General features: G+C 40.7%; 1 protein-coding gene across 1 annotated transcript in view; it reads right to left on the bottom strand.

Annotated features, from left to right (window-relative positions):
* Positions 1-16,182, bottom strand: part of col23a1a (collagen type XXIII alpha 1 chain a) — a 148,942-nt gene that overhangs the window by 130,305 nt on the left and 2,455 nt on the right. Inside the window, exon 2 of the mRNA XM_053682379.1 lies at positions 14,874-14,943. Coding sequence (XP_053538354.1) covers positions 14,874-14,943 — 70 coding nt within the window. The remainder of the gene's footprint in view (positions 1-14,873; positions 14,944-16,182) is intronic.

Consider the following 16,182-nt stretch of genomic DNA (forward strand, 5'->3'; position numbering starts at 1 on the left):
AAATGGCAGATCCTTAGCAAGACAAAGATTTTTTAACATTCGAAAACTTTGTAGTCATGGGGATCTAAAGATCTTAATGAAAGTATGATTCCAAATCCCAGGCTTTTATAGTCTATAGCACTTTTTTTTTAAAGCTCTCACACTGGGCTAGTATGAGCAAGCTGTAGTAGGTGAAACTGCTAGCGTTAATCTGGCTGCTGATGGATGGTTAGCCTTTAGCCAAGACTGCTAGGGAAAACAGTGGTAATGAGGTCATCTGATACGGCCAGCTATAGAGCAGAGGCTGTGCGCTGATAGACGTTTGGTCCTTATGGAGTATGAAGGTCTGCGGCTTGGAGGAGGATAGAGGGAAAAGTATAACCGATTAGCCTCGATTAGCCTAGCGAGGAGATATGAAGATAACTGGACAACAGTGAGCTCTTTGCAGAGAGATTAAGGTGCCACATTCAGCGGTTTGTGGGCTGAGGCTTTTCTCTGTGGCTGCCAAACATCCTGAAGCATGTTCTCTTTTGTTCTAGCATTTGCTGAATTTAATGTCGTGAGTGCCAGGACAAGATTAGGATCCGTGAAAAGAAGCCAGGAACTGACTAACAGTCCAGCGCTACTATACGTGGCATTATATCACAGTGTTGTTAAATTCTCTAATCTGATTATCTAATCAAATCTAATTTTCTATAATAGCAGCTTTTACAGTATGTTTATTCGTTAACGTGATCATGCCTTAGTGTTTCTACAGTAACAGCTCATTAACTGGGACTTGTATAGAGAACGCTCCACATAATATATGCTTGATCATGATCAGATTTTACAAATGTATTCATATTTAACCAAATAGTATAACTGTTGACATGGTGATGTTTAATGTATGGCGACATTATGGAAGGAGTCTCCAGTGTCAGGGCTTTAGAACAGCAAGTTTACCGCCATAGTCTTGAGGACCGAGGGGTTTTACACAATCTGGTTTCTCTGTAACAGGTCATGGCATTTATTTATTTATTTATTTTTGTCGTATCAACTTTAAAAGAAAGAAAAAAAGAGACATTTGGGGCAGAATTTTTGGTCATAGCTGCTAAAATATCAATGATAATAGAAATGAACGCGTCTTTAATTAACGTTCCACAAAATCTAGTGAAAAACCGTCCCAGAAGAATGGAGCTTATATTATAACCGTAAAGGAGGACTAAATCTGGAATGGGATGTTCAACAAGCACATACGGGTGTGATGGTCAGGTGTCCACAAACTTATGGAGATATAGTGTACACCTATTGAATGTTTTGAGAATGTTTCACTACATTAAATTGAACTAGAAATGGATACAAAGTGTGATTTGTTGATTATTAATAAATTAAAATTTCAATCGTTGGTAAATCGTAAGAGGAATAAAAGACTTCATGGTGTGCTGTTAAGGGAAAATAATCAACTTAGTGTTACAGTGTGGTAAACTAACTGCTCCATCACACAACGCCATCGTTGATTATTCCATCAACAGTTTATTTTCCTATAACAGCACAACACCAAGTTTTATTCCCTACTTAACATATACATTTGTTTTTGTAATTACAGTGATGACAAATTGTAAAATATATTATATATATATATACATCATTCTGCTCGACGTTTATAATACCTAAGCAACAAGAGTCATTTTAGCTGTCTCTTAGGGAGGAAAAACTCCCTGCAATTAAACACAGTTCAGCTCGATCAGGACGTGAGCTAATCAAAGCCAGATGTCACAACTAACCTCTGATCTGTTAGGATTTCTACTTTGTACTGCCGATCTCCCACCACTTAATCTCCCTTTGAGCCGCTCCGCCATATCAGCATGTTGACATACTATATCAGTTCAGGCATTTTCTGCCTGACATCAAACTAAACAGACTTTCCAGGAGAAATCCTCCGACTGATTGAAGCCCTCTTGAAATAAACGCAGACACAGAGGCGGATTGTCGGATTCCTCGAACCCCATAACAGCAGACAAGCCGGGAACCTAGTTTCTGAGAGCTGGACTGAGATAGTATGCGCTATAAGACAGGAACTGCAATAGTAATTCGTTCGTGATTAACAGCGGCCCTTATTTATCCTTCATTATTATTCAGCAAGGATGATCCCATTGAGATATCACAATCTCTTCTTCCAGGGAGACCTGGTCAAGACGGCAGCACGCAGAGATCATCACAGAGAACAATACCCGTAGAAAACGATCAATAAGAGTAAAATCAAGAAAAGCACTTTACAACACTCCTTTGGGACCTTTGGGAGTGATTGCGATCTGGTACAATAACTATTTGCATAAAAAGTGAAGAGATTAGAAATATAAGAGGGCAATTTACCTAGAAGTGCCTTAGCGATGAACATAAACATATGCAATGACACAAAGATGTCCATACTAATGATTCATATACTATACAGTGACGAGTACGTGAATGTAAATGTCCATGTTCAAAATGTGTCTACGTTTACACGGACAGCGGCAATCTAATTATTGACCTTATTCTGAATAAGACAATATTGTGATTAAGGTGTTTACATGAGTCGCTTTTAGACTATTCCTTTCATGTTCCTGTTTTACATGTTATAGAACGTAGATGGATTAACGTCACACGTCATTACGTCCCCACGCCACGCCGTCCGACCTTCCCTCCAGAATCGTGTTTACTTCGAGTATGACTTTAATCGGATTAAGGTCATCAATAATCTCTGTTTACATGCTAGTTTCTTAATCAGAGTATCGTCTTAATCGGATTTACATCAGATTATTGTTGCTCATGTAAACGTACTGAATGTGTACGAGTTCGTCCAAAGTCCAAAGTTCCTAAGTATCTATAAGAGCTAACTCTTTCAATGGTCGTTCCATCTAAAGTTGAAATTAGCACATCCTTATTGCAGAGATCCTGAAACACAGCCAACCAATCAGAGCTTAATACCATGTTCTGAGAAGTTTTGTGCAGCAACTAAACATGAATGTATGGTGAGAACAATCGCCTTTTAATGCTCAATCATTAATTATTTCAAGACTAGTGCCACAGACTCTGAACAGATGAGGCGTCTGTGCTGAGCTTAATACGAAAAATAAACACGTCGGTTTTAAATATTCTGCTTTCATCGTTATTGTCGGGTTGTTGTCGATGATTATTGTAACAAGGTGTGTCGGTAAATAAAATAGCGAAATAATTAGCATAAATGCTTAGATTGTGATTGGATGTAACAGAGGATCTGCTAAAACAGTCAAAAAGGTTCGTGTTTTATTCATCCTTGTTAATCAGCTCTGCTGCATTGTTTTTCGAGTGCTCGGTTCAATCCATCGCTTCCGATATTTTCTGATTGACGAGCTGTGTTTTCCGTCTTCCGGCTGATTATCAGCGCCTTACTGAGCCGAATTAGAGAACAGCTCTGAGATCAGCGCATTTACTGTCTGACTGTCCTAGTTGCAATCATGCGTATATTATTATAATAGTAAATCGAGAAGGTTTCAAAACCACACTGTGACTCCAATCTGGCAAACTTAATTCATTCATTAGTTCATTACATTTATTGGCGATAATCCCGTTCAATTTAAAACAAAAAGATGATTTGTAGATGTGGAAGCCGTATTCCCTTCCACATGTGCATATACACAGCTTCCCAAAATAGCCCAAATGGTGGCCTTTTCCAATCAATATGGATAATACTGCTAAGAATTACACCGCACATATGATATATTCTGTATTTTAGAATATATTTGACATCCGTGCTGTGAGGAGTAACAGAACATAAAGACTGATGACGCCTGGAGTCAATTTGATTCAAATTCAGCTATTTCAACTCGTGAATTCGACTCACATTTCACATTTCCTGCTAAAAGTCTTGCTAAAGGTTAAACCACACATACTCTGAATCTCACAGTTCACTTTCCTGAACTCTCCTGAACTTCTACTGGTATGTGTATTACTGGCTGTCACCTCTGGCTTTATATAAAGCTATAATGATCGACTGGAGAGGCTGCGCTGGCTGGAAGTCGGTCCTCATATGGGGACTGGCAGCCGTCTCCGTGTCCACATAACTCGCTGGCAAACTCCAAGCAGACGCAAGTCAATTTTCCTAATTGTGCTATACCGCAAAATAGGCCTGTTTCATGCTCATAATTACCATTTGCCCTCAGGACACGGAGGCGTTTCTTCCTCAAAATATCTTGTTTCTTGTTTTGTTTTTTTTTCTTCCGGTGCCAGACGTCTGAGCGTTAACACATTTATAACAATAACACACTTGTCATAAAGCTTTCACACACCATCAGTCTATAAACTGTTTCATGCTGACGCGGTAACGCCGAGTCAAATCATCAGCTCGTTAGGATTTGTTTTAAATCCATGCGAATAATTCAGCTCGGTGAGACGAAGAAATACATTATGGGGAATTTGCTACCGTGTTTACGCTGTAATATAAATTCACATGTCAGAGATGAAGGAACGAACGAGGAGTCGCTGGATTCGTTTACGGTGGTCATCCGGGGCCACTGCGTTATTTTCTCTCTTCCTTTTTGCTGTGAACACCTCGTCTGAGCGAGGGCTATTCTATAAACATGTTCAGATTGGTGAGATGAAAGGCGGGGTCATGCACACTGGCATTTTTAAACACGTGATGACTGAGCTATACTCAGGCGCTGATCTAGAAGGGTCTAAACAAACAAATAATAGACACAACATAACATAACAGACATAACATAACACAACATAAAAGAGGCCAGTGATGACAAGAAGGATTTAGTTCACACACTAAATTCATTAATTGGGGTTTTAAGATATCGTTAGACCGGGACTTCTAAGTTAGGGGAGTGTATCAGGACCAGGATCCTGCAGGAGCCAACAATAGGCAGTGTTTACTCTCATTCAGGTGGTCAGATATGAAGCACACAAGAGCGTGCAATAAAAGGAATAAATCACTTGTGGGTGTGTAATTATCGTAAAATAATCAACAAACGGGCTGGTGTGATACAGGAGATTTACTGTTAACACCAGGAAATGGATTATTTCCCAATAACAGCACGTACTGAAGAGTTTACATTACTGTGATGACACTGGCACACTTCCTTCCAGAAATGTTCGATTAAAAACAAAATATGCAATAAAAATATGAAGACAAATGTTTAATTCTGTGCTGGTTATATTTTCATCTCTCCAGTCGGTCATGTCAAAGACACGCCCACAAGGACCCTTAACCCCGCCCCCATTTTTAAAGCACAGAAAGGCGAATTTGGTAGAACTCAGCACTAAATGACAGCGTTATTTACCTACAGATCACGTAAATGTCATGGCTGGAAACTACTCGAGTAATTGTACTTCCTGATTGTACTTAAGTACTATTTAGTTAGATGGGAATACATTTACTCAAGAAAAATGTACATTTTCATTCTGACCTTCAAAATACTCTTTAAAGTCCCCGTGAAGCGCCTGGAAACGTGTAGAGTTGTTCGATGCGTTGACGTAATTTCCACCGAAACAGGAAGTCAGGGCGGGACATATCAAGCAGCTCCTCCCACTTTTTAAATAGCCAATAGCGTTGAGCTTATCTCACAGACTTGACAGTTAGTACAGTGGAGTTTTATAACGTTGGGGGCGGGACACTTCAGATTCTAGAGCGCATTTGATTGGACAGGAAATCTGATGAGCCGCTGGAGTGCAGAACGACGTCATCGAAATTGTTGATCCGTATCGCTGTGAGACAGAGACCGTACATTTTGAATGCGTATATATCTTCTGAATAGGAATCTTGACATTGTTTTGGCGTGCACTAGCTTATAGATAACCTTAGCGAACATATTCATACTACAAATGCACAAAACTTCCATTTTGATTTCATGGGGACTTAGCTGCTATGCTAATCAGGTGTGTTTACACCTTTTTTAAATTAGTTTTCTGTTTGTTTGTTTTGTTTTGTTTTTTGTTTAGCTAACCAGCTAGTCAAATTCTAGATTTGTCTAGAGTTAGCAGAATATTTACTGAAACAAACAAATTTTTAAAATTTTAAAATTTTAATCTCTGGATTGTTCATTTTTGAGTTTAAATAGAATAAAGTAAATAGATTTTAGGCTCCAATCTTCTCTGTTTAATTGAGTAATATTTTCACTCTTTTACTTTTTACTACCTTTCATTCCTGGTTGTTGCGGGAGGAAAAAAAAAACTAACCTAATGGATTGGGGCACAAACTTCCAGTAGACGTGTGTGAAGGTGGTAAACTATGCAAAGCAACCCGATACACATGTCTGTGAAAGTGTTAAGCGTTTTCTCGCTTTCCCTCATTAAATTTTATGGCGATTTACCATGTCACCTGTAGCTGCTGATGATGTGACTTCACACGACTTAATCGCTTCCAAACCACCCCGGCAAAAACTCAGTGGCTTTTCGTACGCGCTGCTTAGTGAATCCGATCCCGAGCAGATCCACGACACGTGCGTTAGTCCTTCAGTAAATACACGATTTTTTATTTCCTTTTAGTTGCACGCTTGATCGTCGCAGCATCACTTAGCAAAGTCACATCAGATATAAACCGTGAAGGAGACTCGATTCAATACACATGATCTCTGCAGCAGATGATTTTGAATTTCCCGCACCGTTTTTATGGGATAAATACAAACCTCGGTGGCTCGACCCGATTACAGGAAGTGAATCAAACATGCGGTGTGTTTTCTGCTGTAGTGCTTTCCTGTACACGTGAGCTGCTAAACTGAGCCACGAGGCACAAACTGAGCCAAAGGACAGAGCAGTAGCGCTGCAGAAATGCGTTCTGGGAATACCATAAACAAAATGAATCTATTTATCATTCGGATCATTTTAAAACAGTAATGGAAAGAGCTTTACGAGGACATTTTCAGCCTTACGTGCACCTCATCCAACGTTTTTCGGTCCTTTTTACTATGCGCAGTTTGAAATGAAATAAAATCAAATAGCAAAAAAAAAATAATTACAAAAAGTAGACATTTTCACTCTGATTCAGACTAATAGGAGTGAAAGCGCTGTAAGAGACTTTACCATTTTTTAATAAGCTTTTCTTTACAGTTCTTTTTTTTAGTTTTTACACTTTCTAATGCTATATATATATATATATATATTAGTGTTTTTTAATGTATAGTTTTTAATTCTTTGTGAAGTGGCTTTGATACTACTATTAAATAAAATTGTAACCAGTTCTACACGCATTAGGTTAGCCTTTCTTGACTTGATTACGACTGGCACCTTGTCCAGGGTGTACCCCGCCTTGTGCCCGATGCTCCCTGGGATTGGCTCCAGGTTCCCCGCGACCCTGAAGAAGGAGTAAGCGGTAGAAGATGGATGGATGGATGGATTTACTTGATTACGCCTGATCATTAGTGACTATGAGAAATTCTGCGACGATGTTATATACGCGTTCGCAGATGTGTTGCTCTTGATGAATAATGTTGCGACATCCACATGCATCATCAACAAGAGTTAAAACAATATTTTTCTCATTTCTCCGAGCAACGAAAGACTCACGTGTAATGAGTAACGAGCAACGAACGTCTTATCAATTAAACGTCACCTAGAAAAACGTCATATTATGAAGATATTAAAATAAATTTGTCCGTGTCCTCGTCCTGGGTCTCTTCTGCGTGACTTGAGCCCTTCATACCGGCCTGCAGCACTGTATAAATGAAAAAATAATATTACTAATATTATGATTACTTCCCTTGCTTGTTTATTTTTAAAGGGAAGAATGTTGTGATTGAGTGCTGCAGAGAAATCGTGCGGTTTTACAGAGCTAACTTTAATAAGATGACCGGTGAGAGACAAGGCAGTACGTTCTGAATAGAAGTGGCTGTACAGTACGTATGTGTGTGTGTGTGTGTGTGTGTGTGTGTGTGTGGACTAACGCACTCAGGTCTTTAAAAAGCTCCTGTATGAGATGTGAGCGTCCTGATCATCCAGCAGCCGTACCGCATCCACACCCATTCACAGATTCACCAAACGTCTACACTGCTACTCATGTACTAATCGTAGAACCGGATGAGACGGAAATCATGCTTGAGAGCTAAAACGGGCCGATTCCTAGTCCAGATCCCTTCTCTTCTCCCTTGGCATGACGATCGTATCTCATTGCACAACTTCCTAGTGGCATATTTCACCCAGAACACATGCAGCCAAACCCTGGCAGGATATTTTAAGCCGAAGCGTTTGGAGAGATGAAAGTAAATACAGTGCTATGTTCATCAGAAGCTCCTGCCACACCCCAAAAAAACTCTCCGATTACTCAGTGCTGTTAAACTGTGATTTACAGGGAAGACTTTCCCACACCTTTCTGTCCAGTATCTACCGTTCATTTACACTTTAATCAGCTGATGACGCTTGCAGTCTTCTGTAAGTTGCTCTGGATAAGGCCACACATGTAAATGTACGGTAAATGTTGTCTTAATTGACATTAGTAGTCAACTGTGTCCGGAGATGAACCGTTCATGAATCGTTATCTGAACAGAACACAAGTTCTCCTTCAATTGTTTCTGGAATTGTCTGGAATTTAGCAAAGAACATTGTCACGTAGCAGCTTTACAGGAATCCAGATGTAGATTTAGATTCGTAATGAACAATCCAGTGGCGAGGGAAAACTCCCTGAGACGACATGAGGAAGGGAACCCATCCTCTTCTGGCTGGCACTGAGGTTATAAATTATTACAGTGTTACAGTACATGTGTAGAACAGTACTAATTGTGTTGAAAGCACGAGTAGATGGTGAGTAAGAGTCCTGGGATGAGCACAGAACAGTGTTTATGATTACAGCAGCAGCAGCTCATAAGAACATTCACTGAAGTAAGGGAGAGGCTTGGGAATAAACTGCTGTGGGTTTCATGCTTTAAAATGAGGGATGAAAGATAGTTTGTCTCTAGAGTGATTTCCATCCATTCATTTTTGAGCCAAGGGTTAAAATATATGATAAGATTTTTTATTATTATTTCTTTTATAAGATTTAATGTTCACTGTTTGTGTTGTTTGTAAAAATGTGTCAAGATGTATGAACTCGCCCATTGGAGATGGACCAAATCTACCTACGGGTACAAATTAAGTAACCCGAACACCACTCGGACCATTTAAAGGACTTGTACTGGAGAGTCCCTCCAGGTTTTAGCGATCGCAGAAATGAACTTTTAAAGTTTTAAGAAATTAAATTTTTCAAAATGTCCGCAGATCTGGGCCGAAATGCGTCATGTGACGTCATCACAACACACGTTCGGCCGAAGCGCTCTTCGATTCATGTGCGTCGAACATGAGTACAGCGAAAGGGTCTCATTTACTGACAAACATCACCGCGAAAGGCCGTGCAAAACAATTTCAAGCAATTGCAAGTTCGCCCATTCGAGTCGTTTTCCGGATAAAAGCTTCGCAAATTTGGATAAAATCCGCAGCAAAATCAAACAAAAAACAATAAACTGCAAAATCCTGTACGGACCGACTGGAAATCTGGATAATAAGATCGCACTTTGAATGAAATTGACTCTTAACTTAAACGTATTTGTTTGAAATTAAGATCATGTCGCGTCAACGTTCTGGCATTTATGGAAAATGTTTGGTTTGAGACTTCCATTAAGATTCAGACTGAAGCCTCTGTTCAATAAATAAACATGAAAGGATTTCCGTTACCTATATTAGCTCCGAAGCTCAAAATTAAAAAAGCAAACACCAATCTGTGGTAAGGTAGAAACTGGAAAATGTTATTTTTCGCCAAACCATTTCCTTTAAAATCAACTCAATCAACACAACCTGAAACACACTCACTACGGAGGTGGTGAAAGCAGAAAGAGCGAAACACCTAGCGCAAGCTGACAGCTAATTAGGACCTTCGGGTTTTTCAGAGGAACGCAGAATGCAGCTGCTAGAGTCCTAACTAGAACCAGAAGACACGACCACATCACCCCGATCTTATCCACACTGCATTGCCTCCCAGTTAAATCTCGCATTGATTATAAAATACTTTTATTAACCTATAAAGCGCTAAACGGTCTCGCGCCACAGTATCTAAGCGACCTTTTGGTTTTCTATGATCCGCCACGCCTACTTAGATCAAAAGATGCAGGCTATTTGACGGTACCTCGAATAGTGAAGGCTACAGCAGGGGGACGAGCGTTCTCTTATAGAGCCCCACAGTTATGGAACAGTCTTCCTATTAGTGTTCGGGACTCAGACACAGTCTCAGTGTTTAAGTCTAGGCTTAAAGCGTATTTGTTTACTCAAGCCTACCCTGACTAGACTTTCTATTACACTAATTCCCAGTCCTAATAATCTTTTCTCTCCCTCTCTCCTTCTGCCGAGCCACACACGATTTTATGGAGACACTAGAGATCCTGATCCTCTCTTCTCTCCGGACCTGCCTAATCCGTTTCGGATGTCCTACCTCTGGATGGAGCTCTCATCTACTCCAATTCCAGACTGCTGGGACTACGGCTGCTCCTAAGGCCAAACAGACTTCATATAAATCCATAATGAACTTTCTCACACTATCCGTTGTAACCCAGATGAGGACGGGTTCCCTTCTGAGTCGGGTTCCTCTCAAGGTTTCTTCCTCTTAAAACATCTTAGGGAGTTTTTCCTTGCCACCGGCTCGCTCATTTGGGACAATTTCCCACTTTTAAAATCTGTATTCCGTGTTTATATGTTTCTGTAAAGCTGCTTTGAGACAGTGTCCGTTGTAAAAAGCGCTATACAAATACAACTGAATTGAATTGAATTGAAGGAAAATGAACAGCTGACAAACCAGATGCCGACGACATCACTGCCTTGATCAGGATTAACTCTTCCCTAATATCCCTAGCTAACTGCAAATGCATAACAATTTGCACGAGTACGACACCGAGTACAGTCGTAGAGTTAGTGCTCATAGCGCTTCTTGTGACTCCTGTAATCTCTGAAGAACTCACTTTTACTGAAAGGATGCACGAGAGAACGGTTTGTCTCAACCGCTGAGCTACAACCATGTGCTGACAGCTACGTTAACGTGAACGCATCAGGAGCACAGCCGTCAGCTCGATTCCTCTCAGGCCAAGCCGAATGTTCTGGAAAATAACAAACGTGATCCATTACGCCACCAAACGAGCGAAATACACAAAAGAAATCTTTACCATGTGAGAAAGTTGAAGAAAGGCTGCAGGACTGACAGAAAAATAGCGCCGGACAAACACACGCCATTCATCAGGACACACACAAGAAGAAAGCAGACATGGCTAGGAGTGATAGCATGTCATTCACGGACATGTGTTTGACTCTCAGATGTGTGTATTATCAGGATAAGTGGAAGTGAATCTTCTGAAGCAGAGACACAGCAGGAGCAGTTACGTTAACGTACAAACATGTGTGTGCGTATTTCCACAATGATTTAAATCAGTTTTATAAGGTACAATGCAGAGTAGTGTTATTTTTTTGTTTATTAGCAGGTTGAAGAAGATCAGGCCCTTAGGTTCGCTCTCTGACGCTGGCCTGTACTTACCTGAGTGAGAATAAGAAGGGATAAGGTTTGAGAATACGCCAGAAGAACAAGTTGAGATGGCGGTGATGAGTTAAGGGCAGTGGCGGCTCAGAGGGTAAAGGCTCTGGGTTAACGATCAGAAGGTCAGGAGTTCAAGCTAAGACTGTTGGGCCCTTAAGCAAGACCTGCTTGACAATTATTCCCCATACATCATCTCATTTAAATATAGAGAAAATTTAGAGAGAGAAAAGCCTGGTCTCATGGTAAGGAGGTGAGCTGGCTGATGTTAGCAAGCTAGCTGAAGCGCAAACAAACCAAATCAGCTAAGAAAACACACCAAACAGTAAAATATACACACAGGCCTGTTCTTTAGCTGGTTAGGTAAAGTTAGGTGGCTAGCTTGCTACGTTTAGCCTTGTAATAAAACATTCAATGAGGTAATGGACAAGAGAACATCTTATATTTGCGCATTCAACTTCAGTAGCTGTTTAATCCTCATCAGGGTCACAGTGGAGCTGGAGTTCATAGAAATACTCATATAAAGCGGAGTCTACATGGTCTCACGTTTACATGATGAACAAGGATTATCGATCGATCATGCTCATTTGAAACTGTAAAGATTTCCCTCAATATTAATCTAAATGAAGAGGTGCGAGGGTGAGTCAAATGAAAACAGTAAAAGTGCGACAAAAATTAGGATTAAAAATTTTTTCTAGAAGAATCCGGACACTGTTTGAGTTGCACTGAATGAAATGGAGATTATGTGGAAAAATGATACACATTTGTGACGCCTTTCTGCAATAAACAGCGCAAAATGTAAAATAATAATAATAATAATAATAATAATAATAATAATAATAATAATAAACAAGATTTACATTTGAAGAAGCTGTGAGCTGTAAATGTGCTGTATATAATTATAATAATTATATTATAATAAAAACAATGATAATTAAGCTGTATATAATTATACATTATAGGGGACTCTTTATATCACTGGCAACCTAACAAGCTCCTCAGTCCAGTACATCAGTGCCTGATCAGTGACACTACATCTGTTGTGGAGACAAAAATACTCTCTCTCTCTTTCTCTCTCTCTCTCACTCTCTCTCCCACTCTCACTCTCTCTCTCTCACGCTCTCTCTCTCTCTCTCTCACTCTCTCTCTCTCACGCTCTCTCTATCTCTCTCACTCTCTCTCTCTCTCTCTCTCTCTCTCTCTCTCTCATGCTCTCTCTCCCTCTCTCACTCTCCCTCTAACGCTCTCTCTCCCTCTCTCTCTCTCACACTCTGTCTCACTCTCTCCCTCTCTCACGCTCTCTCTCTCTCTCTCTCACTCTCTCTCTCTCACGCTCTCTCTCTCTCTCTCACTCTCTCTCTCTCATGCTCTCACTCTCTCTCTCTCACGCTCTCTCTCTCTCTCACACTCTCTCTCTCTCTCTCTCACTCTCCCTCTAACGCTCTCTCTCCCTCTCTCTCTCACACTCTGTCTCACTCTCTCCCTCTCTCACGCTCTCTCTCTCTCTCTCACTCTCTCCCTCTCTCTCTCACTCTCTCACTCTCTCTCCCGCTCTTTCTCACTCTTTCAACCTCTCTCTCTCTCACGCTCTCTCTCTCACTCTTTCACGCTCTCTCTCTCTCTCACGCTCTCTCTCTCACTCTCTCCCTCTCTCTCCCGCTCTCTCTCACTCTTTCACGCTCTCTCTCTCTCTCTCACGCTCTCTCTCTCCCTCTCTCTCTCACGCTCTCTCTCTCACTCTCTCCCTCTCTCTCTCCCGCTCTCTCTCTCACTCTTTCACGCTCTCTCTCTCTCTCTCACGCTTTCTCTTTCCCTCTCTCTCTCACGCTCTCTCCCTCTCTCTCTCTTTCTCTCTCTCTTTCTCTCTCTCGCTCTCTCTCTCTCTCTCTCTCTCACACTCTCACACTCTCTCTGTCTCTGATCCTGTCAGCCACACGATTCCGGTTTCAGGTAGCAAGCATCAGTGCTATAACGAAAAGGGTTCAATTTACAGTTTTGTGTGCTCCTCACACAAAAATTGCACGCACACACACACACACACACACACACACACACACACACACACACACACACACACACACACACTCATTCATCAACTATAAACAGAAGCTGCTGTTTCTCTGCCCTTCTTTAACCTCTAACTCTTACAGTGCTGTCCATAAGTATCACCCCCTCCCTCCCCGAACCATTCTACAGTTTGTAAGCCAGTTTATATTCCATAATATTAAATTGGAGGGGAAAGATCAATACAGTTTGCAAAATTATTTACAAATTAAAAAAAAAGTCGTGATGCATAAGTATTCACCCCCCTTCCTGTTTCTGTGAAACCCCTACATTAGTTGTGCTGCAGCCAGTTCCCATCAGAAATCAGGTCATTAGTTGGACGTTGGAGTCCAGAATTCAAGTGATCTCAATATACTCAATACACAGCGATTATGAGAGACCATACCTAAACCAACAGCATCGTGACGTTTAAGGAGCTAGCGAAACAAGTCCGGGACGAAGTTCTGGAAAAGTATCGATCAGGGTTTGGTTATAAAAACATATCCCAAACTTTGATCATCTCACAGAGCACCATTAAATCAATTCTTTTAAAAACATGCAAATAATATTGCACAAGCGAAGCTCTACCGAGAAGGGATTAGTCAGAGGAGCAACCACCTTTTACTTCTGAAAACACCTTCACTCACATTACATTACATTTACGGCGTTTAGCAGATGCCCTTATGCAGAGCGTCTTACATTCATCACATTTTTTTTAATACAAATGAGCAGTTGAGGGTTAAGGGCCTTGCTCAAGGGCCCAGCAGTGGCAGCTTGGCGGTGCTGGGACTTCAACTCACAGCCTTCCGATCAGAAGTCCTAAAAACTGAGCTATTTCTGTGTGGATTCATGACATAACCCAACTTAAGTTCACTACAAAATGTGGAACAGTTCTAGGGGTGGTGAATACTCATGCAAGCCACAGTACCACACAGAAAACCCATAAGAAAACAGGGTTTATTACATGGACTCTATAATAACAGATGTGCATGTACTATAAGTAAGGTCTGCTTAAGGTAAATCTCTTAATCCTCAGCCATCATTACCGAGACAAATCCACAGATTCACATTAAAAGCGAAGGCGCTAGTGGTAACGTGCGTTGCCAGTAATCGCTTAGCGCTTGTTCCAGCATGCCTCAGCATTACAGTCGCTAAACTATGAGACATCGAAACGTCTATAAGAGACAGTAATGTGGTATGTTGGCCTCGGGATTAGTTTAACCCCAACCTACACCATCTAAGCTAAATCGACTAGATCACACAGCTGTAGTTCAGTCATATTACACATCCATGATGACAGCTTACGAAGCATTAACACGCATCACACTGACACCACTCAGACGCAGGGACTGATGGACAGGAGCGGACGTACCTGGAGGACAGACGCACTCGTGATTCACGTCTCTCGCCGTGCGTAGTTTGGGCATCAGCTCGCTCAGCGTCTGGTCCGGAAAAACCGATACACACAGAGAAACATACCAGTCCGTTTAAAAGCAACACTCTGATTATAACACTTATTAATACACGATTATATACATCATATTATAACCTACTAACTAATACTGTATCCTAGCAACACATTGTATATTAATTACTCATTTTATACCACAGTGGTGGTGAATTCTTGATCCGGATTCATCGGAAGGAGTTGATTCATTTTCTATAACAGCCGCTCTGACCCTAATTCAAATCACTGCTTTACATTTACACAGGGACTCGTATAGCGGACGATCAACGTAATCCAAGGCTAGTAATGAACGTTATTTTTTTTAAACATGTTATTTCAAACACGCCTTTTCTGTAAGGAGACGTTTATTTAACATCTATGGAAGGAGTCTCCAGTGTCAGGGCTTTTTTCCACCACTGGAGAGTCACATTAGGATGTGCTGTTGTGGGAAAATAATCAACTTTGAGGTGTTGTAACTCCACTACATCATGCCACCCCGTTGTGGATTAATTTCCTCTAACGGCATGCCCCGGAGTGCATGTGCTCGCACGTGGGTGTGTGTTTCGTCGTAGCTCCGTCTGTTCTCCTCGGACTCTTTTACACTTCAGTCAAAATCTTGTAGCTTTAACTGGATTGCGTTTCACTTTGTTTATGTAAGTCGCTCGGAATAAAAGTCTTTACGAAGTGAATAAACGTAGCACATCCTCTACATTCAGGGGAAGTCTGAATTTTGGCGTGTTGTATGAGATGATGTTTTGTTAGATATTTGTTTAAATTAAGGACTGGACGTTACCGGTATACTGAGTAAAACTGGATGATTTGTGAATAGTTATTAATTTTACATTTGAATGAATCAGACTCAGACTCTACAACTTGTCTAAGTTTGCAGGACGATGTAGAGCACAAACCACACTTTGACTCTCATCTGCACTGTATATGTTTATTTACTTATTTATTTACGGTTTGTTTATTGCTGCTATGGACCAACATTCTGTCTGTGTTTCTCAAACAGGGGTACTTGGAGATACTACAAAGGGTACTTTCGTTTAATTTCATTATTACTGTGATTTAAATGGATTTAATAAGTAAGTAAATAGAAATCATTGAGCTCTGGAAAGTTTACAAAGTAAACATTAACATTTTGTCGTAAGGTAAGACGTAATTAAAAACGAGACACGCAGCAATGAGCGCGAAATGGAAAAGCGTTGGAATTAATAAAGAAAACGAACCAAAT

Source organism: Ictalurus punctatus, chromosome 8 (assembly GCF_001660625.3).
Source record: "Ictalurus punctatus breed USDA103 chromosome 8, Coco_2.0, whole genome shotgun sequence".
NCBI classification, from domain to species: Eukaryota; Metazoa; Chordata; class Actinopteri; order Siluriformes; family Ictaluridae; genus Ictalurus; species Ictalurus punctatus.